The sequence below is a fragment of the Panthera onca genome, chromosome C1 (genome assembly GCF_046562875.1).
Source record: "Panthera onca isolate mPanOnc1 chromosome C1, mPanOnc1 haplotype 2, whole genome shotgun sequence".
In the NCBI taxonomy this organism is placed as follows: domain Eukaryota; kingdom Metazoa; phylum Chordata; class Mammalia; order Carnivora; family Felidae; genus Panthera; species Panthera onca.
The window spans coordinates 43,117,784-43,145,119 of NC_138346.1; the positions used below are offsets into that span (position 1 = coordinate 43,117,784).

The 27,336-nt window shown below is 37.5% G+C and overlaps 1 protein-coding gene across 2 annotated transcripts in view; it reads left to right on the top strand.

Moving 5' to 3' along the window:
- Window positions 1–27,336, top strand: part of TMEFF2 (transmembrane protein with EGF like and two follistatin like domains 2) — a 230,641-nt gene that overhangs the window by 184,885 nt on the left and 18,420 nt on the right. The window contains exon 8 of one of the 2 annotated variants that reach the window (XM_060622507.3): window positions 2,494–2,553. The exons of the other annotated variant lie outside the window; for it this stretch is intronic. Coding sequence (XP_060478490.1) covers window positions 2,494–2,553 — 60 coding nt within the window. The remainder of the gene's footprint in view (window positions 1–2,493; window positions 2,554–27,336) is intronic. 2 annotated transcript variants of the gene reach the window in all.

Here is a 27,336-nt window from a genome sequence, read left to right on the forward strand (position 1 = left end):
TGTTCCAAAAAAATTCATATTTGAATTTGGCTTCAAACAAATAATTTCTGACCTTCAATGTCAATGCTTTCAGTTGGCATTATTTCCTATCTTATCACTTTATTGAACATGAGAAGGAAAGAGAATGTGTTTTTAAATCCAGGCAAATGGAAACTATTCAGACCCTCCACGTTGTCCAAGGTCTTCTAGTTTGACACGAGATTTATTTAATAATTTCCGACGAAAAATTTTTAAGATAAAAGTAATGTTTAAAAATACATGTTTGTTGAAATCCACATTTAAGACAGGAACAAAGATAATGTCAGTTGAAGCTTGCAGTTTCTAATTAACCATTGATTGCATACTTTAAAACTCCCATGGAATTTAATTTAGATGTCTTTATTTTCATTGGCAATCTTATTAAAATACGATGTATACCCCTCGTTAGACATTATTTAAATAATAGCCATGTCCCTCAACATTTCCAGGTTCCCAACAGTATTTGCATTTTTATAAATTTGGGGATAAAACATTGGGAAAATAAAAGGAACCAAACAGAGACTCAGTATGTCATTGTCCTCTTAATTTCTGTTTCATATTTTCAAAACTCCCCAAGGAGGGAAGATGGGCACTGTGTGACTCACATTCCTAGAAGTTTGCTGTGTGTTCACAAGCTCATTCAATGTCACAGTCACTTCCCCTGTTAGACAAACATCCATGGATGCTCCCACTGAAGGGAAATACCAGTCTTAACACACTCTCATTTTCTTCTTACATGTCCTCAATACTATATGTGAAAAACCTTTAGCAACACACCGTAGTTTCCCCTTTGAGCCTACCTTAAATACAAGAACACACATTTCTGATTAAAAAAATGAAAATATAATTTAAAGAGAGCCTAAACCTAAAAATAAATATCTTGTGTCTCATATTTAATATCATTTAAAAGAAAGAGACTGCAGTAAGGACCAGCAAGAGCCGATTTGCAAACAAATAAATGCAAACTAAGAGAGCCATGCCTCCAACAACACTAAGCAGAGGTAGACTACAGTGTGACTGGACTTGTGCAGAGCTGTGAATTCTGAGACCTCACAGGCGTATACCTGAAATAGAGATGAGGAAAACAAAGAATTTGCCAGATCATCCCAGCCACCACTGCTTTCTGGTTGTACCTAACTTGGGTCTCTCTTCTGCCCTCTCTCTTTTAATGAGACTCAAGACGTTAGTGAGTCCTGAATCAAGAGCTTTGGCTCTGTGTTTCAAGGCAGAGTGACAAGACTCCTGTCTGATAAACTAAATGGGCCACTTAGTGTTATTCTTCTTCATCAGTCTAAGACTCGGGCTTCGATTTAGGTCTTTCTATTTACTTGCAGAAAGTCTCCGAGAACAAAAAGCTCCACAGAGCTGGAGCTTTTGAGGGTTTCCATTGTTTGAAAATGTTAATATTAAACTTTCTTTCTGGAAGTTTTTGTAAATAGCATATTTTATAAATAGCAAATGTTTTACACCTCTTGAAATCTGCAACATTTTCTTTTTAAAAAAATTTCCCTCGTGTCTTGACAAAAAAAAGGAAGCCCAACTATTGTGTTTTTCTTCATCTGGCATATATATTTTCTGATTATATTGCTTTTCTATCTGAAAGTCTGATCATGCCTCAGAAGAACTAGCTACATGATCTTCCAGGGAAAATTTACTTGGTTTTATGTTTGTAAAATATACACATATACATAAAGATGCGCAAAAAGCAAAGCAAACCATGAATTTAAACTGTTTTGTCTTTTACCATCTAGAAAATAAAATGAATTTTGTTTCATGACATTTTGTACCAGTTTCCAAAATAATCTGTGGTGGCTTACAATTAAAGCATATTCAATGAGATCGTTAAAAGAGAAAGTGAAAACACAAAGCATAACTGTAGAGGAAAATAAATATATCAGCAACATGGACTATTACAGTTACTGCATTTAGCCCTAAGCTTCCTTGCAGCCAGTGTATAAAGAGGAAATGTGATGAATTCGTTCATTCAGCAAATATTTAGAGGCCCTGCTCTCTGCATTCCACGGGGCTTTACAAGGGTGAACACATCATTCTAAGTCTCTGCTAAAATGCAGCCTAGGCTTTCAGTGTCTGATAAAAAATAAATAAATAATCAGGTCAGGAACCAAACAACTAATTTCTCTAATGCTAAGTTCTAAAAGAATATTTGGCATAGATCTTACGAGCCATCACTGGAAAACATAGAATGGATGATATCTTTAACAATGATTTTTATGAAATTTGCCTGTAGGCTTTTCATATGGCTGGGGAGATTTTTTTTTTTGGTAATAATTTCCTATAAATTCTAGACCACAGAATTAGAATACGTGTAACTCAATGATAGTCTCTCTGGGGCAGATTAAAAAATCAGTTATGTTTATGTATATTTCCAAATTGGAAAAAAAATAAATCCCAGAATACTAAGGGAAATGGCTGTTGAGAGAATGTGTTCGGCTTATCTTCCTTGTGTGTCTACAGATTTGACGGGAACTGGATTAACAGAAGAGTCAGAAGGCCCAAGTAAAGATAAAGAATATGGTAAATTATAATGTGTATATGGGGAAAAGAAATTTCCCCTGCTTGTATTAGCAGTTAATGAAAAAAGTTAACCCTGAGTCATCTCCAGTCTTGGGAGGAAGCCAGGGTCTTCCCAGCTCTGAGTTTAGGTACAGGTATGCATGGAGTCTATTTGTCTTCTTATCGTGCATTACACTGTGGCCTTTCACCGTTTCTTGTAACATTTAGAGAAGATTAATTCTTTTTAGGCAAGTTTCTCTTTAGAAACCTCTCCCTTATCTTTAAGCAATGCTTTAGATATGAAGTTTGGGTCTAATTTAGATACTAAGCTCAGGTCTAAAAGATGAAAGGAAGAAGCCAGAAGTATACATTTAACCAAATTCCATACATCCTACTATTATTCCATTGACTCATTTGTTCACCCTGAGAGGAAACTGACATCTTGAAAGGGTATCTAGTCTAAGTGAATTGTCATAACTTGTTCTCTGTAGAAGCCTTGGCAATTTACAAAGGCTTTTCACGTATATTGTCTCCTTCAGTCTCGATGACAGAAATGTGAGGGAGATATTATATGCATTTGACAGGTGAGGAATGGAGGTTCAGGGAGATTAACTAAAAAGGGTATGCGATAGAGCTAAGGTTCAAACCATCATCGCTAATTCCAGAATCCAGCAAAGTGTGAATGGTATGGGACCAGAGGAGACGTGTCACTACTTAACATTCTTAGACTTTGGGACCCTCCTCTGCACCTTAGAGGTTAACTCCTTGAGAGTTCCAGACTCAAAAATGTTTCACCATGATACCTACATTGTTGTGAAATGCTACAAAGAGTTCCTCCTCTCTTCGAATCTGTCTCTGTCTCATAAACATCCTACAAGCTCTGTCTTCTTTGATTTTTAAATTTTACTCTTCTGTTTTCTATTTCCTCACATAGACAAGAGAAACCAAAGAGAACAGTTTTTGCTACCAAGTAATCCTACATTAATAGAAAAAGTGTGTGTGATACTTTCTAGGTTTACAGAGATCCATTCCCATTACCTTATTCGCTCTCATGTCAATTCAATAAAACACAGTTACAAATACTAGGGGAAATAAAATTGTGGCTCAGAAAACCTAAGTGGTTGACCCAGAACTGGACACAGTATTTTGACACATTGACCAGCCACCCATGCGAATACAGCACTTGCTTGATTAATCTACTATTTGCCTCGATTCCTCTTCCACTATATGTATATCGACATGAATATCAAGTGGTTACATATCATATTTATAACATGAATTAATTCAGTCATGTGGAAAAAAATCTGCATTTAAAATGGAAGCTTTTTCCGTTTGCTCATGAACACAAAGAGCACTTCACCGGAAAGCATGTTATGTCTAGGCCAATAATTTGATCTGTAGGAAATAAATAAATAGCAGCAAATGCAGGCAGCAGCGTGTAGCACAAATATTGGTATCAACAGTGAAATAAATAAAAACGTTTGCCCAGGCTATTACAGTGCCACCAGACTAGCCTAGAATATTTAAGCTCAGGAAATGAATTAAGATGTCAAGATTTTCTCAAGATTTCTGAGGGAAAGTATCTCAATTCAAGTATTTTCCCCTCTGGGATTTACATTAGACTGCTGCAAAATTCATAAAGCTTTCTATGAACTCTAGCTCACAATTTTTCCTGCTCTCTTGAACTTCTGTGCTTTCATTGTTTTCTCCATAAAATCATGTAGCCAGTCATCTGTAATATTATGTTATGTTCATGGTTATAGATAAACACAGAAATGGTATTTGCAATACAGATGAACGTTTCCTACTGAAGAGTTGCCTTGGGCCCTGGTAGACTCTGGAAAACTTTGTGTTTATGCCCCAGTTCATAAATGCATCCTGCATCATTTATGTGCTCTTTTTCCGATTTGAAATGCTCCTTTCTGAAACAAATTGTTCACTTTGAGGTGTTACTCATGTACCTTTCTCTTCCATAAAGGTGTGGCAGGCAGATTAGTGGTTAAGGCCACTAAAAATCAGGGCCGAGTTTAAACACTGGCCATGCTTTTGATTATTTAACCTGGAGCCAATTAATTGACCTTTCTGAGCCTCAGTTTCCTCATCTGTTCGATGGAGATAATAAGCCTCCTTCCTTAGGGGTAAAGTTTGAATATAAGGGGCACCTGAGTGGCTCAGTCAGTTAAGCATCCCACTGGGACTCTTGATGTCGGCTCAGTGTGTGAGTTCAAGCCCCACAGCGGGCTTTGTGCAAACAGTGTGGGGCCTGCTTGGGATTCTCTCTCTCCCTCTCTTTGCCTCTCCCCTACTTGCTCTCTCTCTCAAAAAATAAACTAAACGAAAATTAAAGTTTGAAATTAAAAAGACATTATCTAACATATTAGCAAGAAACTAGCCAAGCCAGCTATTTGTTATTATTTTCCTTCTTGTCTGACAATTGAAAATTTATTAATGGACAGTATAACACACTGTATGGGCTGTGGTCCAGCCATATGATATATATTCAGAGTTTTTGTACAAATACTTTCATTTCTGGACTCCTACAATTACAAGGGGTTTCTTTTTTTCCTACTCAAGTCGTACAATAATTTGTCGCAAGAGATTTTGGCAGACTTTTTAATTCATCTGTAAAGAAGTATTTATTGAGCACCTACTATTTGTAAGTCTCCAGCACGTTGATATGTCTAAATTTTCACATGGCTAACTTTTCAGTTTGCCTCCAGGCACAATTCTATGTACAATATAGTTTGATCGCTTTAAAATAATATGATCACCCGATTATTAAAACATGAGGTTCAAGGGGCACCTGGGTGGCGCAGTCGGTTAAGCGTCCGACTTCAGCCAGGTCACGATCTCGCGGTCCGTGAGTTCGAGCCCCGCGTCAGGCTCTGGGCTGATGGCTCGGAGCCTGGAGCCTGTTTCCGATTCTGTGTCTCCCTCTCTCTCTGCCCCTCCCCCGTTCATGCTCTGTCTCTCTCTGTCCCAAAAATAAATAAAAAACGTTGAAAAAAAAATTAAAAAAAAAACAAAAAAAAAAACCATGAGATTCAAATAAAAATTTAGTAAAAGGACGTAAGGCTTGACAGAATTGCAAGATCGTGATATCGCTTACATTTCTTTTCTTCCTGACCTTTAAAGTTAGTCGTTTGTATCCCAGGGTGTTTGTATGAAAGAACTGCACATTCATTCTTTAAAAGAAGCCTGTGTAATGGGTGACCATAGTGATGGGAAAGTATCAAGCAGAAATAACAGGAATGTCATATATAAGAAGTTATGCCCATTATGCGAAACATTCTTTCTACTGAGAAAAGTTAGTGTTTGTACATCATCAACCAGCAGACACACAGATACACACACACCTTAAAGAGTCAGAGCATCAAGGTCAGAATAAATGCGTGCAACAAAAGCTAAGCATCAAGGAAAAGAGTTGCATTTCCTTGCTGATTAGCCTTTGTTGCTTTGTTTAACACAGGAGGCAAAGAGGAAAGGCTGGTTGAATGTGAACATCTAGATACCACGAGTGAAAGTGACACAGTTCTCCACCTTAATTTACCCTTTTACCTCAAGCCTGTTATTTCCATTCCTGGGAAAAGTGGCATAAATATGGGTAGAACGTGAGAAACCGAAAGAAGACGAGGATATGTCCAAATGCTCTGTATAATTTCAAGACATGCTGTTTTCCATAAAACTAATAAATAGAATTCAAGCAGTTTAAAAAAAAAAACCCCAAAATATCCAGACCACTTTGATTGCTGCTTTTGTTAATGAGTCTGATATGCTTCACATATATGAACCCACATTATCAAGCACATTGAAAATTCAGTTCTCACATCTTGATGATTTGAGATTGTGTACACATATAATCAACTAAAAATGTTTTTAAATATCTTTGAAACTAAAATCCCTCGGAAATATTGTGTTTCTAAACACTGTTCCTTGTTTCATGGGTCATAGCTTGTTCCCTTTAAGCTGTTCATTTGGAAATTGCTCAGACTTTTGGTTTGAACTCAAATGTAATTAAGAGAAATCTAACTGGTGAGCCAAACTCCAGGCATAACAATGTATGAAAATCAGTGATAAGGCTTGAGGGAAGTGGGGTGGTCCAATAACATGAAAATACTAATGAGGACCAGGGAGGTTAGCACCCACACCCACCTCTGAGTCCTGAAACACAGGAAAAGAGGGTAGAGAAAATGGCCATCTTGTGAGAAGACTAAAAGCGTGTGGTATTCTAGGAGAAACCTAGTACTTCAGGATGCAAGAAGGGAGATGAGAATTTCAGTGAAACTTCTGAAGATGTGGGGTGAGGAATTTGCTGATTATGGAGCACAGTTTCTGGTGAGCTTTGGGAAGTGGATGGAAACTGGGGACAAAAAGATAGGCTTAGTCAAAGATGGAGAACCAAAACCAGCAGCACATTGTGGACATGGTGATTCAGTGGGGGTGGGCAACTGGGACAGGACAGGGCAGGAATCGGATATTGACTAAATTCGGTATAAAAGCTCTTGGACCTGTAGACTTAGAAATCTAAATTTTCAGCACACCAGGAGTAAGCTGTTGTTCAGCAGTGAACTCAAATTAATCAGATTCAATGTCTGTGTGTTGATTTGCAATGAGAAAGCATTACCTGCAGGACTCGGGTCCCCTGACCAATGCGTTCTCTTCTTAGACTTGAATTCTCTGAGAAGCCCAGCAGGATGAGGTCACTTAGTGAGCTTGAATAGAGGATATATTCTTCAGATATTTAAGGTAACAAGCAAGATACAAATGTCTACACTCTAAAGATACCTACCACTACCCTCAGATCGAGATAGGGAAGTGCCTTTGGCCAGGACATGCTCTCCCATGGTCAGAGCTTACCTGACACTGTTGACCTGTGTTATTCTCCTTTGTCTGAGTTGCCATTTCTTCCTAATTCTTGTCCAGTCTACCTCTTTTCCTAGATATAATACATTTAGTCAGGGTGACGTTGAGGCCTGTTCTCCCTGAAGCATTTCATGACTTTAAGGCATTCTGGTGCTCTGGTAAAGTACAGAGCAATCTTGTTATCCTTACTTTTGAATCCCTCTGGGATCTCACTCAATAACCCTAGAAATGACAATATTAGTACAGAATGTCAGCATTAGCCATATTGGATTGGTAGGTCCTCCTTCACTGTGAATCCTGTAAGAGTTTTTACACAACATTAATTTCCATGGCCATTCTTTAACACGTAATCCAAAGACATCCGACCAATAACAAAGAAGAATGAATAAATCTTAGAAAGCAAGTTTAATTTTTTTGGTATTTACTAAGACTTTTATTCTTAGCATTTATGCTAACAAATACCCTTTATGGTGATAACGTTAATGTTTTGTTTCATAGAACAATGAATTTATTAATTATCCCACACAGAATGAGATGGAGAGTTCTCCAAAGAGTTGTGAACGCATTACCAATGTTTGATAGTGTTACATAATAATGCCTAAAAAATATATACCAGGCCATTAAAAAACCCACCGTTTTTCCACTTTCTCTTACATTTTCTGAGATTCAAAGCTGTGTGTGCTATCCAGAAAACTCCCTCTCGAGACTATTTCGTTAAAAATTTCATTTAATACTGGAAATAAAGGTTGAACAAAAAAAACGTTAATAAATTTTTAAAAATCACTCAGAAAATGAAGCTGAAAAACAAGCGCCATTTGTCCTCCAGAAATTAAGTATTCCAGAAAGGGCATGTTATTAGTCTACAGAGTTTAAACCAACAAGCAATTAGTGTTTTGTCAGGCAGCACACATCCAAATTCACTTCTGCAGATTGACTGTTCACGTACAGTCACAATTATTTTACAAATCTTGCACCACTGGTTTTTTTCCTCTTGATTTTTCTGTTATTTAAAGAACCCCAAGAAGTTGGGGGTTTCCAGTTGCTTGAAATAATCTCTGAGCGAATCCCACTCCTGTCCCCACATCCCTGGCTACTCACCCCTCCTCACAGTTGGCACATATACCTCTGTTCTCAGATTCTGGTTTTTAATGAAATGTAGCTGTGGGAGCGTGAGGAAGAACTTAACGGGTAGGCCAGGCAAGCTTATCTCTGTGGTAGTTTTAGTAGAGTATTCACATTGTCTTCTACAATTCGAACAATCAATAGGAAGCATAATATCCCATCAGCAACGATAAGCAACCATTAACTCTCAGTCTTCTCAGTAGATTATCAGGCCTGTATTCTAGCTTTCAAGCTGGCTGCATTCTGCAATTTAGCATGTTTCTTAGCTGTTTACTTTGACCATGAATCGGTATATGCTTAGGAAATAGAGCTAATTATAATGTTACCCTAAGAAAACTGTTGCCATCTTCATTGTCCTCATTATCATTATCATCATCATCAGGAAAATAATACCACTGTAATAAGATAACTTAGTTTATTCCAAAATCAGTTAGAAAGTATGTTATCTATTGTTTTGAATTTTCTGCAAAACTATTCTCCAATGATACGTGCAGTCATATTTATTTCTTAATTCCATTTGAATTTCAGAGCCCATGACTTACAAATAGCGTTTTGTAGGGGCGCCTGGGTGGCTCAGTCGGTTAAGCGGCCGACTTCGGCTCAGGTCATGATCTCGCGGTTCGTGAGTTCGAGCCCTGCATCGGGCTCTGTGCTGACTGCTCGGAGCCTGGAGCCTGTTTCAGATTCTGTGTCTCCCTCTCTCTGACCCTCCCCTGTTCATGCTCTGTCTCTCTCTGTCTCAAAAATAAATAAACGTTAAAAAAAAAAAAAAGATTAAAAAAAAAAAAAATAGCATTTTGTAGAAGAAAGAGGCGGGAATAGGCCTGCAGAAACTTTTGCTTCTTTTTTTCTCTAGTCTAAGCTAACTTGAAACCTAAATAGGTATTTAACCTCTCAGAACCTAAGTTTTCCCATGAGTAAAATTTGGTAATAATATTAGATTATATTTTTTTCCGAGATTTATGATGTTGTAACCAAGTACATAGCTTTAGTGCAGAAATCATGAATTTGAGGGAAAGTTGCTGACCATGACCTTATGACCGAGGTTTTCAAATAGGGTGACATATGACAATGTCTAGGGACATTTTTGATTGTCTGGAAGAGAGTGGATACTACTTGCATCTAATGGTTGGAGGTCAGGGATGCTGTTAAACATCCTGTGATGTACAGGACAGGGCTCCACAACAAAGAATTATCTAACCAAAATGCCGATAATGCCAAGTTTTGTAAATCCTGCTTTATGGTGTTAGAAATTATGGTAAAGCACGTATGACATTGGTTCTACAAATTAAGTGACCTATGAAATCCAGAGCTGGGTTTCCTGAGCATTTTCAATTCTCCTGTGCCACAAAAGGAGATACAATCCCAGAAACGAGGATCATTGGCTGGGTCCAAACTTTTTATCTCACTGCTTCACACACACGTGTTCTTTTTCTAAAATGATGGTTGTCCCATTAACGGAAATGTGTTTTAAGGTTTCACAAATAAGAGAGAAGATCTGTTTCTGAAAAGGCTTATCAGAATAATAAAAATTCATCTGTCTAAAAAAGAAGATATATTCTTAGCTATTGTAAGTAATTGAAGAAAGTCCCAGTCATAATTGGGCTCCTTATCTTACTCACTATCCTGAAGTAGTATTTTAATAACCTGGGTCCCTGCCCTGCTTCTGTTCAAAGCTGTGTCATCTTTTAGTTCACATTAGCTGCTCCTTACAAATTTTGACCAAATTGCAGACCTGTTTGAAAGATCATTAATGATATTCTTTGAGAAGTCAAAAGCAACCATTTCTTTATATTATCAGGCACTTTTACAGTATAAATCTTTGTAAACCTTGCTTCGTAAGAATCTATTTAAAATCAACTGGCTAAATTCTATTGAAGCGTCCAACAGCAATGCTTAAGACTAAAATTGTGTTGTTCACGGAACTAAATGCTTGATATGTATAACATTAGATCTCAGGGATTCATGAAAAACCTCCATAAGTGAAACAGAAGGGGAAGCTGAAGAGGTCTCTCAAATGCAACTTAGCGGTCAACTAGACTGTGCCACACTCCTCAGGGAAGGACGCTAACGGACAATACTGTTTAGAAGCTCCCAGGCGTAGACCCTCCTTGGAACAGGGAATAAACCTTGCTGCCTCGGTTGGCTGTCGTAAAATAAAGTTATTGGTTTTGTAACAAGGACAATGAGGATATTTGTTTAAAAAGACAACTTAAAAAATAGCAGAGACAAAGGGGAATGATAAATGAGCAAGTCTTTGCTACAGTAATTACTTTAGTATTGAAACAAATGAATAACTTTCACAGCAATGCTATTTTCTGTCTCAGATTATACTACTACCAATTCGTATAGTATGTGTACCGTTGACCTTTATACTGGAACAAAAAAGTACCTAAGAAAGAGGTGTTGGTAAATAAATTGTCTGAGAGATCTGTGTTAATGTTTTGAAAAATTTATGATATTCTTTTTGGAAACAGACTATCTCTGAAAGGTGGGACAATTTTTTTTTTTTCCATCTACACTAGCTTCATGCCAAAAGTGAATCATTGAAAGAAAAAAATGAAGTAAATCTTTCTGGCATAGATAAATGAAATAACATACAAGTAGCCATTTATTGAAATCCATTTATTGAAAGTTATTCTCTATATAGCTTGTTAATTCCCTACTGAGATGTTTTGATTTTGTGGAAAACACACTGGACAGGTTATCAAAAGACCTAAATTCTAAACCCAGCTGCTCAATTTACAAATGTTACATAATCTGGGGAAGTCTCCTGTCTTCTCTGAGAATCTTTAAAATGAAAATGATATGTCTTCTACATTTTTCACATGTTTTAGAAATGAAAGCCCTTTGTGAGATGTGACTCACTATGCAGTTACTGGGAATTATTGTTGGCACAAATTGTTGGCACAAACCTATTCTAACATGTTTTCCATATTGTCATTAAAGTTGTAATTATTTTTCAGGTTGAAATAATTATTTAATGTGGATAGCATAATTTGATCTAATTTTTAAAAAATTCAAACTGAAGAGTTTTAGGTTCTAAGTTTCCATTTTTTCTATTCCTGCATATGAATATATTAATTGGGTGATATAAAAAAATAAACGACAAGGCTGTTTGACTCAGTCTTCTTTTGCCTATATCTAAAGCTTTGAATGTATGCCCCAGGTAGTTCTGTTCCCTGCTGGTTGGCTTATGCCTTGTTCAGACTCCCTTTTCCAAAAGCTCCAAAGCCATTTGGAGCAGCCATTCATATTGTTACAATGTTTTTTCCCCTCAATGTGTTCCCAAGGAATGGAAGAGTTCATTTCCGCAACATGCGTAGAATGCTTCAGAACTCGAGTAAAAATTGTATTATTCTAAGGTAATGTTATTTAGCCCTGTTAAGAGAACTCTATTACAGAACTTGACTGTGGCAGTATACCAATTAAAATTATGAGTTAGAAATGTGAAGAGCCTATTCCAGATAAGACACACTCCATCATTCCCACATTTTGGTTATGAGTTTACCTACTGAGAATTTCATCAGTAAATCCATAAATACTTCCAGTAAGGCAAAGGAGGGATTTTAAGTTGTAACTCTTGTCCTCTCTCTTCCTGGGTAAACAGAAAATAAAGAAACAATCTAGTCCCTTGTGTTCATGAAGATTAAATTTTCACCCCTTCCCCTCATATAAATAAGTCTGTATTCTGTATTTAAATTTCTTTGAAGATATAAATTGTCTGCTTTCATAATCACCTAAATGTATTAGCTAATAAGTCTCAGTATAAAAAAGAAAATTATTTCTTTGAATAAACAAGTTTTCCTCCTCATTGGGACTCGAGTTCCATGGTTGCCCTTTATTCCTTGAAAAGAAAAAGAAAAAAAATCTGTAGTTTACCTCCTTAATTTATATTTGCCATTACCTTACCATGATATTTTTAGTAGATGGGCTACCCAAGGTTTAGCCGTATATACCTACAAACTATTATTAGACTTTGTATTTAATTTTGAGCCTTGAAATAGCATGGTTCAGTCACTGCTCTATGTGACATTTTAAAAACCTGAGCAAACAGTATTATTCTTGGGAAAGAAAAGCTCTTTCTCACTAGGTTCAGGATTTAGAAACAATATTGAATTGATTTGAATCAGAAAATTGTCTCTGGAAACCTGAAGTGAATGCAAACGTTAGGAAGATGATCTCACCTCTTACTTCCTGCCTTGGCCCTGCGCCGTTTCTTTTGAGTGGTTCTTAATATTCGTTCAAACACGTATGTGATCAGATCCATCCCAGAGCCACAGTTCGCTTTCGTTTTTGTCTAAGCCTAGGCTTACTGGGCTCCATGCTTCACATCTGCGTGGGATGGAACCCTGCCCTGGGATGGAACCCTGGGATGGATTCTCTGCCCTGGGATGGAACCCTGTTAATAAGAAGCTCGTTATAATTATCCTACCAGGGACTATCATCTCAGACGCCAAGACCCGCTTGTGTATTTTACTACCGTTCCTTCACCCCCCAAAAAAGAAATTGGTAGTTTTAGGTGAACAAAACTCTCCTGCCTTCCCCTTCAGGCAGAATTCTTACATTCCTTAGGGTGACAAAAGTGTGTATCCCTTTCTGCCCCTAGGAGGAAAAAAAAAAAAAAAAGACTAAGACGCGTCATTAATCATGCAAACTGTCTACTACAACAGTGCCAAGAAAATGATCATTCCCATACCAACCATCAATATTCCTGACACCTGTCTAAAAACACGGGTCATGCATATCCATCTGCCTTTAAAGAAGTGTCAATGTGCAAACATCCCTTCACTATTTTTAGGGTCATGTTAAAATTATTCATCACCTACCTGTCAGTTCATCCAATTTGTCATATTATCCTGATCTGCCGATGTCTATTACTGGCCATGTGCATTGTGTTTTTAGAGCATTAAGGGATAGGATGTTTTTGAAACGGTCAAACATATAAGAGGCAGTGATATCTTGCTGCAGGTCAGAGTTCTTAACAAGAAATTACTGTGCTCAGTGTCCCCCTCCCCACGCTTAGTGGTAAATGCAGATATTTGGGATCGCTGTGACTACTTCAAGTTCTACTGGCATCTAGTTTCTGGTAAATGAATTCTGGTTTCTAATGGCTCTCGTTTATATTTCCGTCTTGGAAAATGATTCCAGTGGGTTAAAAACACCCCTTACAAATGAAACAAACCTTTTAAAATTAAATGGCTGAAGAAAAGTTCTTCTGAGAAAACCGTCCACATTCACATGCCTCGAAATACCATGTTCTATGAAAAATTCAAAATTACATTAAAATTTTAGTAGGAAAATATGATTCAGCATCAGAAACTTAAACAATATAATGGTATACCGCATCTGTTATTCTTAATATAAAAGTCATAATCCCTAAAATGCGTGAGTCCAGTTTTTCACTGATCTTACATCATTTTAGCCTTCTTATTTTATACGTAACATACTTTTAAAACTGGTATTATCTCTGTCCCCACCCTCTTTACCCTTTTCCCCCCTTTTACCTGTTTCCATTATCTCCTGTGAAATGGGTTACAGTATCTTTGAATAACAGAGGCACTTCCCCCCAGGTGGGGAAATCTCAGGATTGAGATGTAATGCCCCTTGGATCTCATCATTGCTGCACAGTGGTCCCCAGGGAGACCTGTGTTAGCTCCTGCATGTGGTCATAACCTTCTGAGCCTTGGTGTCCTTATATGTAAATCACAGTCCTTGAATACGTGATCTCGATGTCCTCAGGTAGTAGTGTCATCTATTAACCTAAAAATGATGACGGGGCGCCTGGGTGGCTCAGTCGGTTGAGCGTCCGACTTCGGCTCAGGTCACGATCTCACGGTCCGTGAGTTTGAGCCCCGCATCGGGCTCTGGGCTGATGGCTCAGAGCCTGGAGCCTGCTTCCGATTCTGTGTCTCCCTCTCTCTCTGCCCCTCCCCCATTCATGCTCTGTCTCTCTCTGTCTCAAAAATAAATAAAAACGTTAAAAAATAAATAAATAAAATAAAAATGATGACATACAAAGCCACTGAAGACTGAAGTGACTGAAGTGGTCAGCCCTTGCTAAACAGTGACTTTCCCCTGAATTTGCATAAATCTGTTGAAATCCCGAAAATGATTAGCAAATTCGTCCATTGTCTCTTCACGATTATTCTTGCTATAGTCAACACCGCTGCCCCAAGTTCATCAAAATAAATCCTAAGCCTAGAAGAGTGCCATTTTCAGACACTATCAAGTGGCATAAGTTCAACTGTGACACCCTTGAAGTAAAGTGTCCTGGTCCTCAGGTTGGTGGTTCCCAAGACTTCAAAGTGGCACACATAACAAAACAACCTGAGACCCACAAAGTTTGCTCATGTGGAAGATGCAATGCCTTAGAGAGACTGTGATTAGTGAATTGGATGCAGAATTTTAATTAGTGAACATCTTATGATCAGTGCCTCACTAATGCTGATAATGTTTTTTTTTTCTTTTTATTTACTTGTTTGTTTAGGAAATAAGGAATTCAGAGGCAAACTACACCCAAGCCTCTCCCTAACTTTAAGTTCAGAGAGGCATGTTACTCTAACAAGCACTCTTATCCTAAATGATAATTATTCAAATAGCTTTTTTTTTAATTTTTTAACGTTTATTTATTTTTTAAAATATTTTTTTAATGTTTATTTTTGAGACAGAGAGAGACACAGCATGAGCAGGGAAGGGGCAGAGAGAGACGGAGATACAGAATGTGAAGCAGGCTCCAGGCTCTGAGCTGTCAGCACAGAGCCCGACGCGGGGCTCGAACTCACGGACCGTGAGATCATGACCTGAGCCGAAGTCAGATGCTTAACCGACTGAGCCACCCAGGCACCCTGACGTTTATTTATTTTTGAGACAGAAAGAGACAGAGCATGAACGGGGAGGAGCAGAGAGAGAGGGAGACACAGAATCCGAAACAGGCTCCAGGCTCTGAGCTGTCAGCACAGAGCCCGACATTGGGCTCGAACTCACAGACCGCAAGACCATGACCTGAGCTGAAGTCAGCCGCTCAACCAACTGAGCCATGCAGGTGCCCCTCAAATAGCTTTTTCACAGCAAATAGGAGATAAGGTATTCGGAGTGTTGAAGTAGAAACAAAATAATAGAAAACCATATTTATTTTTATTTACTTTGTGTCATCTATTGTATATAGAACACACTAGTTGTCTCCTCACAACCTGCCTGGGGAGGAGGAATAATGAGTCCTTTCTAGAACTAAATATAGCTCAGAGATGCCTGTGTAATAGAGCAGAGATTCAAGCTGATGAAGTAACTATGACTAGAAATACAAGAGGTCAGGGTGTCACAGAGAAGCTGGGACTTCCATTGGGTTTACCTGACAGAGAAGAGAAAGGATCTTTATAAACATAGGGAACAGCATTGGTAAAGGCAAAGAGGCTTTGATGAGCAGACATTTTTAGAGGATGTGAATGGTTTGGAGTGGCTGAAGCATGGACTGAGGAAGGGGAACATACGGACTAAAATAGAAGTATCGTTTGGAGCATCAAACGAGGCTCTTTTCTCGTTTTCAAGGAAAGTAGAAATTTACCCTCTGCTCAATAGGGGTACACTGAGGTATCTTAAATGATGTCATATTTTATTTAAAAAATAAAACAAAACAGGGGTGCCTGAGTGGCTCAGTTGGTTCAGTGTCCAACATGGGCTCAGGCCATGATCTCACGGTCCGTGAGTAGGAGCCCCCCGTCGGGCTCTGTGCTTCACAGCTCAGAGCCTGGAACCTGCTTCAGATTCTGTGTCTCCTTCTCTCTCTGCCCCTATCCCACTTGCTCTCTCTCTCTCTGTCTCAAAAATAAAAAAAAAAAATTTTTTTAATTTAAAAATAATAAAACAAAACAGGACAAACAAACAAACACTGGCAACAAAGTGAATAGGTTAGAGAGGAAGGACCCTAGGCAAGATGAGGTAGCAGGATACGATACTAACCAAACAGATGACAATGAAGTTTGAATGTTGTAGATAGTGATGGCAGCAGAGAAGAAGAAACAGACTCTGTGTGGATTCAGAAGATAAAATCAGCCGCTTTGCTAAATGACCAGATATGAATGCCAAGGGAAGGGGAGAGTCAATGTGAAGTTGGCTCAGTATGGGGAAGAGGAGAATCTTTAGTCTGTTTTTTCCTCCGCTTTGCTTGAGGGCATCGACATCGAAATGAGCAGATGAGGCTGAAAAATCTGGAGGGAAGTAGAAATCAAAAGAATCGTGTCGTAATCCTCAAGTAGAAGCTGCGTCTGGGGGGTGCCGGGATCTCAGGTAGAAGGAAAAGCAAAGCTGACCAAGAATGAAACCCTGGCGAGCAGTGGGACCTGCTCCCGTAACAGGGAGCTCTGGAAGCAAATGGAAATGTGGAAACGCTCAATAGCTTCTCTCCTTTTTTTTTTTTTTCTTTCTTCCTTCCTCCTTCATGTTTCTTCAAACTTTAAAGTCCACATAACCATTTCACTTTGAGAGATGCATTTAAAAATGTCCTTCTTGTTGCAGAACTTGTGATTCTGGACTGTCATGTCTACCCCAGGCTTTTCTGTGCTCTCAGGGATGCCCTTGCCCCTCCTCTTCCCCCAGCAGGACCCTTGGCACCATTCAGAAGAAAGCCTCCTTGCCCGCCCTATTTGAGGCCCATCTGCACCCTGTGCATTCTTTGTGGCAGTATTGTGTTTGATTTTCTTCACGGTGTTAAGTGAGAACAGACCTGTATCTGCGCTTTTACCTTTAAGCTTTCTGTCTTCTTTTGGTACAATATAAACTTCCTGAGGGCAGGGAGTTTCTCTGGTTTCCCCCGCTGTAAATGCCTTGTCTGGCAAAAATGCCTGGCGTATAGTAGACATTAAATAATTGTTGAATAAATAAATCAGACTGACAGTCATCTTTCTAGAAACAAAACCACGTGAATTTTTAAAGGAAGCTCCATATCAAACTAATGTCACGTTTGCTTTCTTCTTAAGACATTTTGACCATATTCGTATTGTTTCATTTTCGAAGACTTTCAGTGCAAAACGACAGAAACAGAAGGTGCCAAAAGATGTATATAAATTGTCACCCCCAAAAAGCATATTCCAGTTTGAGGGTTTAATTTTTTTATCTCTACTGGGCATTTAAAAAACATTTTAAGGAAGGACCTGTATAGAAAATATAATTCTAAACATTGCTTTGGAAGTAATAGCAAAGACTGTTTACTAAAAGGGGAAGAAAGAGACCTTCATATGCAAATGTATGGCATTTGAAAATGTCATATAGCTACATCTACATATAAATAAGCTGCTCTCTGAATTCCAGGAAGGGAGACTTTGTATAGTATCCGCCAGTTTCTATATCAAAATAAAATAAACTGATAGAGTAGCAATGAGTCAAGATATGGAAGAACACATCTTTACTACCTCTGAATACATTTGTGGTACTTCAGGTCACAGACCACCTGGCCAAATTGAGACCAAAAGGAAATTAAAACCAACAGTACTTGACTAGTAACAGAAATGAACCAGCTAGAAGAAAAGGGACTCACAGATTACAAAAAAAAAAAAAAAAAAAAAAAAAAAAAAGGACATAAAAAGAAAAAAGAAGACAACTTCCCATCAATTATTTGCTTTCTTCTAAACGTTGACACAGAAGTCAAGGGCCTCATGATGTCTTCTACACTTAACCTCTATGCCAGGGATTGTTTTCCGTGTGAAATTTTAAAGGCTGTGCTAAAAAAAAAAACCAAGACTTCAATTATTACCTCTTTCCTATTTCGTTATTTGTTCCCGGGACTCGGTACAAAATGGTCACTTTGGAAAAATCCCTCTGGTAAACCACAGTATGTAAACTACCAGATGGGGATAAATAACTCCTGTATGTTAAATGAATTATCCTTCCAGGACACCAGGGTACCACTCTATAAAGCACATTTTTTTTCTGCACTCTTAGGATGCTCTTTGCTTCTGGAAAAGTACATCATCCAATGATGTACCCCATTCGTGGGGACCCGGTACCCAGGTATTATTTTTACGATAGGTCATTTTTCCTTTCCAAGTTAAGATGATAGAATTCATCACAGGGGAAAAAAAAATTAATAAATTATTTTATGCAACTTTGACTAGCCATTTTATGGAGTCCATTGGGGGAATTGTTTCCCTACCAGGAAGAGCTACCTGCAATCTGTCAGGTAGTGTCTGCGCCACAATTTCATCTTGGGTGTTGAAAAGCATAACAAAGCCTGCCCTCATCCTTGCACAGCATATTTATGAGGGCGCTGGGGCTAACAGAATAAGCTTCTAAAATGATTACTGAAGGGAAACACTTGAATTCTAGAAAAAGTCAATTAATAGGCTTAAGGTATCAATGGGGAAGAAAAGGGAAAATGTGATAGTCAAAGGAACCTAAGAAATCAGAATGGTCTTCAGATGAATAATATAATTGCTACCTTTTATTGAATATGGCTGGATGCTTGGCATTTTATTAGTGCTTCTCTTTGAAATGATTCTGCAATGAAAGAATTACTATCACCCTTGTAAAGATAAAGAAATTTAGGCCCAGAAAGTTTAAGCAATTTTCCCAAGGTCACCTAGCTGAGAAGCCGAGAAAATGTATAAACTGATACCTCTTTGACCACAAAGCTGGCTGATCTCTCTCCATTACATCAGCCGGCCTGTTGGTATATAGAGTAATAGGGAAAAGGGTAGCAAGATGCATGTTCGCTGCATTTGAACTAGGCATTCAGTCTCTTGTGGCAGATATTAAGGAAACCAGAAGCAAATCCTTTATGAGGATTAAAAATATCGTTATCAAAGAACATGTTCAGAAAACTAAAAAAGGAAAAAGAAGTAGACAAAATTTTGTTGACTTTTTGCTAAAATGTGCTGACATTTGGAGATATTTATGTTTTTCTGAACATCTGGTGGATATTAGTATGTTTTTATTCACAATCTTCCATTATTAATGATAAAAGGAAGCTGAGTAATTATGATATACTGCCACAATGAATGAACATTATGCATGTTTTTTTCCAATGTATTACAGAATCTCACTCCATCAAATATAAAAACATGAAGTTATTTTTAAAATGAGGAATATGGATGTTATCTTTTGTAACAAACTTGTTCCCATCAGAATAGATCATATTGAGTCAGCAACTCTTGTATCTGAGAGATAAGAATACGTTTCAAGCCTTAAGATTTGTCATTTTAAGTGATTCAAATTACACTATTAATATTGCCTTTAGTTTGAAAAATGACCTAAAAGCGTTATATTTTTTGGTCTGGTTTTGCCACAAGATAATTCCACGTCTTTTATAAGACCTCATGGAAAGAGAGATTACTTTATTAGAGATAGAGAGACACCATGGTTTTTTCTCCTTTGTAGATTGTCAAAATGTAGTCTGCCTTTACTGACTCTAGAATCCTACCCCCTGGCTTTTATCAAGGGCTCCTTCATCTCCTCGGGGCTCTCTCAAGACTCAACTACTGAATGTAACTGAATCTCTTCCGCATAACACCAGCAGCACCGTATCCTCAAGGGCTGGCTAAGACCAGCATCGCAGTGGGAGCTGCAGTTCCTCCTGATGGAGAGACTGTCTCCCCAGGAGCAGAGTCCTGCGCATACATGCTTGTGCCAGTTCATGGGTGCCTACTGTAGGGTGGTATATAGAATCGCTTTTATGGCACGTATTGCACTCCTTAATCCATTCCCTCTACTCTCATCTCCTTACCTTTATGCTCTAGAAACTGCCAGTGTCCCTACAAACCATGCTGTGTCTCCCATCTGGGTTTTTGTATATATTGTTCCAACTTGGAATACTTACATGTCTCTTTCATTTGTTTAACTCTTATTTATTCCTCATGTTTCAGCTTAGATAACCTTCCTCTGAGAATGATGATGATTATAGCAGCCGCTTTCATTTATTGAGCACTTACTATGGGCCAGGCACTCTGTTTAATAAACACTTCTTTACTTTTAAAAGCTCATTTATGCATGCACATATTAGGTAAAAATAACTATAATTTAGTGAGCACTTACCGTGTGCCAGATATTGTTATAAATGTTTTAAACACATGCATAAAGGTTAAATAACCTGGTTGCGGTCACAGTTGGGGAGGGTGGTGTGGGGCGGGCCCAAACTGGACCTCGACAGTTAGGCTCCCAAGCCTGCGATCTTCTTGCCTCACAAGTGTTAACAGGTGGGACCATTATTTCAACCATTTTAAAAATGAAGCAGCAGAGGCCGATTGCTCCCCACCTTTACCCTCAAGTCTGGACAAAGGTTCCTCCACATGCTCTTTCCTCTATCCTCACCCAGGCATCATGTCACGTTGTATTTGCCAATTTGCTTTCCTGTTCCCTTCTTTCTCAATGAGGAAAGTGAAGCAACTTGCCAAAAGACCATTAACCAAATCAAATGTCCATGCTGAGATTTTGCTCTCTCTGATCCAAAGTCTGCATTTTTTCCTCTGCTGAACAATCTCTTAGGGGTTTTTGTTTGTTTGGTTTTGTTTTTAAGTTTTTATTTAAATTCTAGTTAGTTAACATATAGTGTAGTATTGGTTTGAGTAGAATTTAGTGAATCATCACTTACACATAACACCCAGCGCTCATCCCAACAAATGCCCTTCTTAATACTCATCGCCCCTTTAACTCATCCCCCACCTACCTCCCCTCCAGCAACCTTCACTTTGTTCTCTGTATTTAAGAGTCTCTTATGGTTTGCCTCCCTCTCTTTTTTTTTTCCACCTTTCCCTATGTTCATCTGTTTTGTTTCTTAAATTTCACTATTAGTGAAATCATATGTTGTCTTTCTCTGACTGACTTATTTCGCTTAGCCTAATACACTCTAGCTCCATACAAGTCCTTGCAAATGGCAAGAGTTCATTCTTTTTGATCATTGTGTGTGTGTGTGTGTGTGTGTATATATATATATATATATATATATATACGCGTGTATACATATATATACGTATATATATATATATATACACGCGTATATATATATACACACACACATATATATATACATGTATATATATATATACATACACACACACACACACATAATATATATATATTACACGTATATATCTATATATATCCATTTCTTTATATATCCATTCTTTATCCATTCATCAGTTGATGGACATTTAGACTCTTTCCATAATTTGGCTAGTGTTGATAGTGCTGCTGTAAACATCTTAGTGTATGTACCCCTTTGAATCTGTATTTTTGTATCCTTTGGGTAAATACCTAGTAGAGCAATTGCTAGATCACAAGGTGGTTCTATTTTTACCTTTTCGAGGAAGCTTCATACTGTTTTCCAGAGTGGCTGCACCCGTTTGCATTCCCACCAATAAGGTAAGAGGGTTCCTCTTTTCTGCATCTTCATCAACATTTGTTGTTTGCTGTGTTAATTTTAGTCATTCTGACAGGTGTGAGGTGGTATCTCATCATGATTTTGATTTTTATGTCTTTGACGATAGGTGATGTTGAGCGTCTTTTCATGTGTCTGTTGGCCATCTGGATGTCGTCTTTGGAAAAATATCTATTCATGTCTTCTGCCCATTTCTTAACTGGGTTCTTTGTTTTTTTGTTATTGAGTTTGATGAGTTCTTTATAGATTTTGGATACTAACCCTTTATCAGATATGGCATTTGCAAATATCTTCTCCCATTCTATAGGCTGCCTTTTAGTTGTGTTGTTTCCTTCACTGTGCAGAAGCTTTTTATCTTGATAAAATCTCAATAGTTCATGTTTGCTTGTTTTCCTTGCCTCCAGAGATGCGTCTAGTAAGAAGTTGCTCTGACTGAGGTCAAAGAGGTTGCTGCCTGTGTTCTCTAGGATTTTGATGCTTTCCTGTCTCACATTTAGGTCTTTCATCCATTTAAAATTTGTTTTTGTGTATGGTGTGAGGAAGTGGTCCAGTTTCATTCTTCTTCATGTTGCTATCCAGTTTTCTCAACACTGTTTGTTGAAGAGACTGTATTTTTTCTATTGGATATTATTTCCTGCTTTGTTGAAGATTAATTGACCATAGAGTTGTGGATCCATTTCTGAGTTTTCTATTCTGTTCCATTGATCTGTGTGTCTATTTTTACGCCAGTACCATACTGTCTTGATGACTACAACTTTGTAACGTATCTTGAGGTTCAGAATTATGATGCTTCCAGCTGTGCTTTTCTTTTTCAAGATTGCTTTGGCTATTCGGAGTCTTTTGTGGTTCGATACGACAAACAATCTCCTGCAAATGTGAGCCAGGGAATCTCTCCACAGATGTGCATTTCCATAAAAACAAAAGCAGAGTAACTTAAAGGGATACAGAGAATATTTCTAGGTCTATTGCTTCGTTTCTGTCTGGTTCCTTTAGATATGTTTTAGAACATGACTGTGAGGACATGTGATGGCAATAATAACTAAAGCATTATTAAGTGCTCACTACTTGTTGGCTTTCGTTCGGAGCGTTTCATGTGGATGTTCTCATTTATTCCTCACAATAACCCCGTGATGCAAACACTGTTATCATTCCTATTTTTACAGATGAGAAAACTGATCCGTAGAGGGGTATGTGACTTGCTTTGAATCCACAACTTGTAGGTGCAGAAATTAGATCTTGAACTTAACTTGACACAACTTCTCATTTGTAGGAGAAATGAGATTATTTTCAGTGTTAACAAAAATCCACTGTCAGTTACCAAAACTATTTGACTCCTATAACATATCAATTGTATATTAGGAGACTAACAGCAAATGTGCCTTATGTTCAATACCCCTCAGAGAATACTGAGAAATACTTAGAGAATAAGAATGAAATGAGTGTACCTAAAGCCCTTCCTGCTCATATCTTGCGCCTAATTTCTTTGGAATGACCTAGCTTGAAAAGATGATAAAGGGTCTGTGTGGGTCCAACTTTGTTTAGCACAAAGACAGATGGGATCTTGAGACTCTGCAAAGCTGTTCCTCCGCTGGGCATACTTCCTCTTCTCTGTATAAACTGATCTTCCTTAATTGGTGTGAAAGATTCATTGTTCTGACTCTCAGACCAGGATTCCCACACTGTATGTGTTTAAGTCTGGCAGGGCTCTGAAAGGACAGTCTTGTCATGTCTAACCACAGTCAGGACACGGTAGCAGTTCTTCCAGTGACCTGAGACCAATAAAAAAAAAACATGGAGAGAGAGACATGAAGGAAGTTCGGACACTCAAAAACAATTATTTCATCCCTGGCAGTCCTAACTATGAAAGAAAAGATTGTGGAGCTCCAAGGGTGTGGGAATACACTCAGTCAGGTTTGGGAACTAGAGAATCTGTTTTCTGCAAACAGTATGAGGACATGAAGACAAGGAATATTAAAGCTTTCATAAGCTAAGGGAACTATGGTTTCACATTTCTACTGCGAGAGATTGTTAATATTGTTCATTTAAATCTAAACTAATCAAGTAAGAGAAAATTCTTAAGTTCAAAGACCAAATCATTCCTTTTTAGTCTCCCCACACAAAAAAAGGGAAGAATCACTTGATACTTTTATTTTTTAATTGGTGTATTTTTATCAAAATAAAGTACATTTGTTATAGGAAATTATCTCTACTACCCAGAGATAATCACTGATAAAATAACTCAAAATGTTGGTAATTTCTTTCCAAATTTTTATTTTTTCCACGCATTACATATTTTAGTATCCTACTCATTTTTCTATGCCATCAAAATTCTTCATAATTTTTTCTATGGCATAATGTTTCTTGTTGAATTATATTTTACCATGTAATTACACTACAACTTACTTAACTATATTATACTCTTGCTGAAAATGTGGGTAGTTTCTCAGTTTCCTTTTTTATAAAAGATGCTGTAATTGACTTATTTACAACATGAGTCTTGGCTTTTGAGTCTCTTGGTATATAATACTATATTAGTTTTTAAAAGTTGGTACCATTTTCTTTTCCACCAATGATCTCTTAAATTCTAGTCTCTGCACTATCTACTACTGCCCAGCTAACATAAGCTGTGGATTTCCAATTAGAACGGTTCTTGTCCAGATAGACTAACTGCCCTACTTATCAGATACCATGCTCAACAATTGAACTGTCCTGCTATTTGCTATCAGCTTTTAGACACAACCTGATACAAAGCTTAAAAAAAAACAGAATATCCCGTGTATTATCTAATCTAAGTAAACAGACACAAACAATACATGTAGTAAAAAGACTAGAAGTAAATAAATTAAATGTGGATAATGGTGTTCTGTAGGTTGTAAACAATGAAGACTTTCTATCCTTTTACTTTCTATATTTCCTACTATCCTTAAATCAATGTGAATTGCCTTTAGAATGAAAAATACCCAATATACTTTATTTTTAAGAAAAGAAATATAGAAACTAAGCAATTTAGCCTTCTCAAAACCCCACATTCTTCACATTGAATGATACACAGTTTCCTATTAGTAAGTGAAACACCTATAGTCATAGCTATACCTGCAAATTCAAGTGGAGAAGGAAGGCAATCATAGGGATCTCTCCAGGCAAAAAAAAAAACATTTCTGTCTCAATTATCTATATCTTTCAGACAAAATTGTTTTCTGGCTTGGAATTATCCAGGTGACTGCCTCTTTCATTTTTTCCCCTATCTCTACATGTATAACTCTAAGACAATCCTTTACCATTGAAAAAGTGTGAGGAAAACACCATATTAAAAAGGAAAAGATACAGAAAAATTGGGTTGTGGGTATATGAGAATTCTTTGTACCATCTTTCAAACTTTTCTATAAATGTGAACTATTCTTTAAAAAAAAAGTTCATTAAAATAAATGAGAACACATGACCTCTGGAGCTAGCTTTCCGCCTTTGAGCTGCTGTATCACATTAGAGAATAATTGAATATTTCTGGCCTCTACCTCCTAGTATATCAAGGATAAAAATGCACACACACACACACACACACACACATCCATGTCCTTATATTTACCCAATATTTAGGGGTATTGCAGTCTCATATAAAATAATAGCTACAAAAAAATTTTATGTAAATAACTAAACAAAGTGAAATAACATAATTTAATAATCTTTTGGCCAAAATAGAACCTATTTTATAAAATGGTAACTGAAGACAGCGAATCTACAAACTTATCTTTAAATAATTTATATTTTCTTGTAATATTTTTTCAAAAAGAGAGAAAAGTGCTTTGCTTGAAAACATTCCTCAGTGATGTTTTTGCGCAGTCTAATTTTTCCCTTTATTCATGATATTTTTTATCTTGCTTTTAAATTTGCATCTTCAAATCCCTTGTAGACCATTATAAATGTCCTTCCTCCTACTTTAAATGTCCTTCCTCCTACTGAAGATTTCCACTTAATAATCATAAATTTGCTTAATGTGATTAACAGACATCTCACCCCTTAATAATTTTCTTACTAAACTATGGATTTACTACCTTTAACATCAATTATGTTGTTGCATACCCAAACATAAACATAGAAGTTTCGATGCAGTCTCAAAAATCATAACCAGACATCTGTCATGTGTATACCTCAGAGCTTAATAGATTCTCCTCAAGTCTTCTCCATTATACAAAAAGACACTACCCAGATGTTCAAGCCAAAAACCAAGTCATCTGATTTGTTCCTCCCATGTTACAACACATAAACAAGTCATACTCAGTCTACTTTTTTTGCTTTGTTTTGTTTTCTTCCTCCATTGCCGCTACCCAGGTCCAAGACTTGGACATTGTCTTTCAGTCACACTACTACGATGGTCTCCTATTTGTTCTCTCTCTTTTCTCTTTTGCCTCAATGATTCATTTTTCATAGTAGTCAGATCTACTTGACACTATCCAAATGGTAGGTTTCCCATTGCCCTTTAAACTGGTACTCCTTAACACGGCTTACGAAGTTCTACATAAAAAGGAACTCACTGATTCTCTAACTCATCCTGGGCCACTCTCTACTCTACTTGGCATCCTCTGCTATAGCCACTTTGCTGGTTCCTGTAACGTCTCTTTCCTATATTTCAGGCTTGTTCCATTTGTGCCATTTACTAAAGCTAGGGGTCTTCCCAAGACTCTTCTCTTGACCAGCTCTTTCTCATCCTTCCTTCCTCTATATGCCTTCCCTTACTCTCTAAAGAGGCCTCCCACCCTATTCTGCTATATCTGAATACTCTATTTTTCCCCTGGAACATTTCTAATTGAGATGTTAGATTTTTGTTTGTTTTTTATTTTGTAGACTGCTCGTCTCACTCTAATATGTGTGCCCTTCAGGAGAGAAAGTTGGCCTGTTTGATTCACCACTGTATAGCCTGTACTTGTAGTACTTGGCACATAGGAGGGAATCAGTCAATATTTTTAAGTGAATAAATAGGTTGATGAATTAATTAGGCCAAAGTAGGACCAAGATCTAGTAAATTTCAAAACCTCATAAGATAAAACCGGCTTCTTATCTTCTGTGGATCCAAAGGTCTACACAGCCCCATACCAAGAACGCCCCAAAGTTGTGGGTTGATATGGATAGCATTCATTACAGAAACACTGAGGTGCTTTGTTCGAATTGGCTATGTCCACTACTGTCTCTGGAATAGACATTTTGTGCTCGTTCTATTTCAAAATACATTCTATTTCCTTAGAAGCTCTAATTCTAAATGTCAGCTGCTTTATTTCTAATGGATAAAATAGGTGTTTGACTTTCTTCAAATTCAAATTTGTACATGTTTTATAATCCCTATTGATTTCTTGAGTGGTTAACCATGTACTTGGAGACTGTAAATTATACACTGGGAGTGTGTTAGGCCTGTTAAAAGGTAAACTAATACTTGAGACCATAAGTACCATTTAGTTAATAAC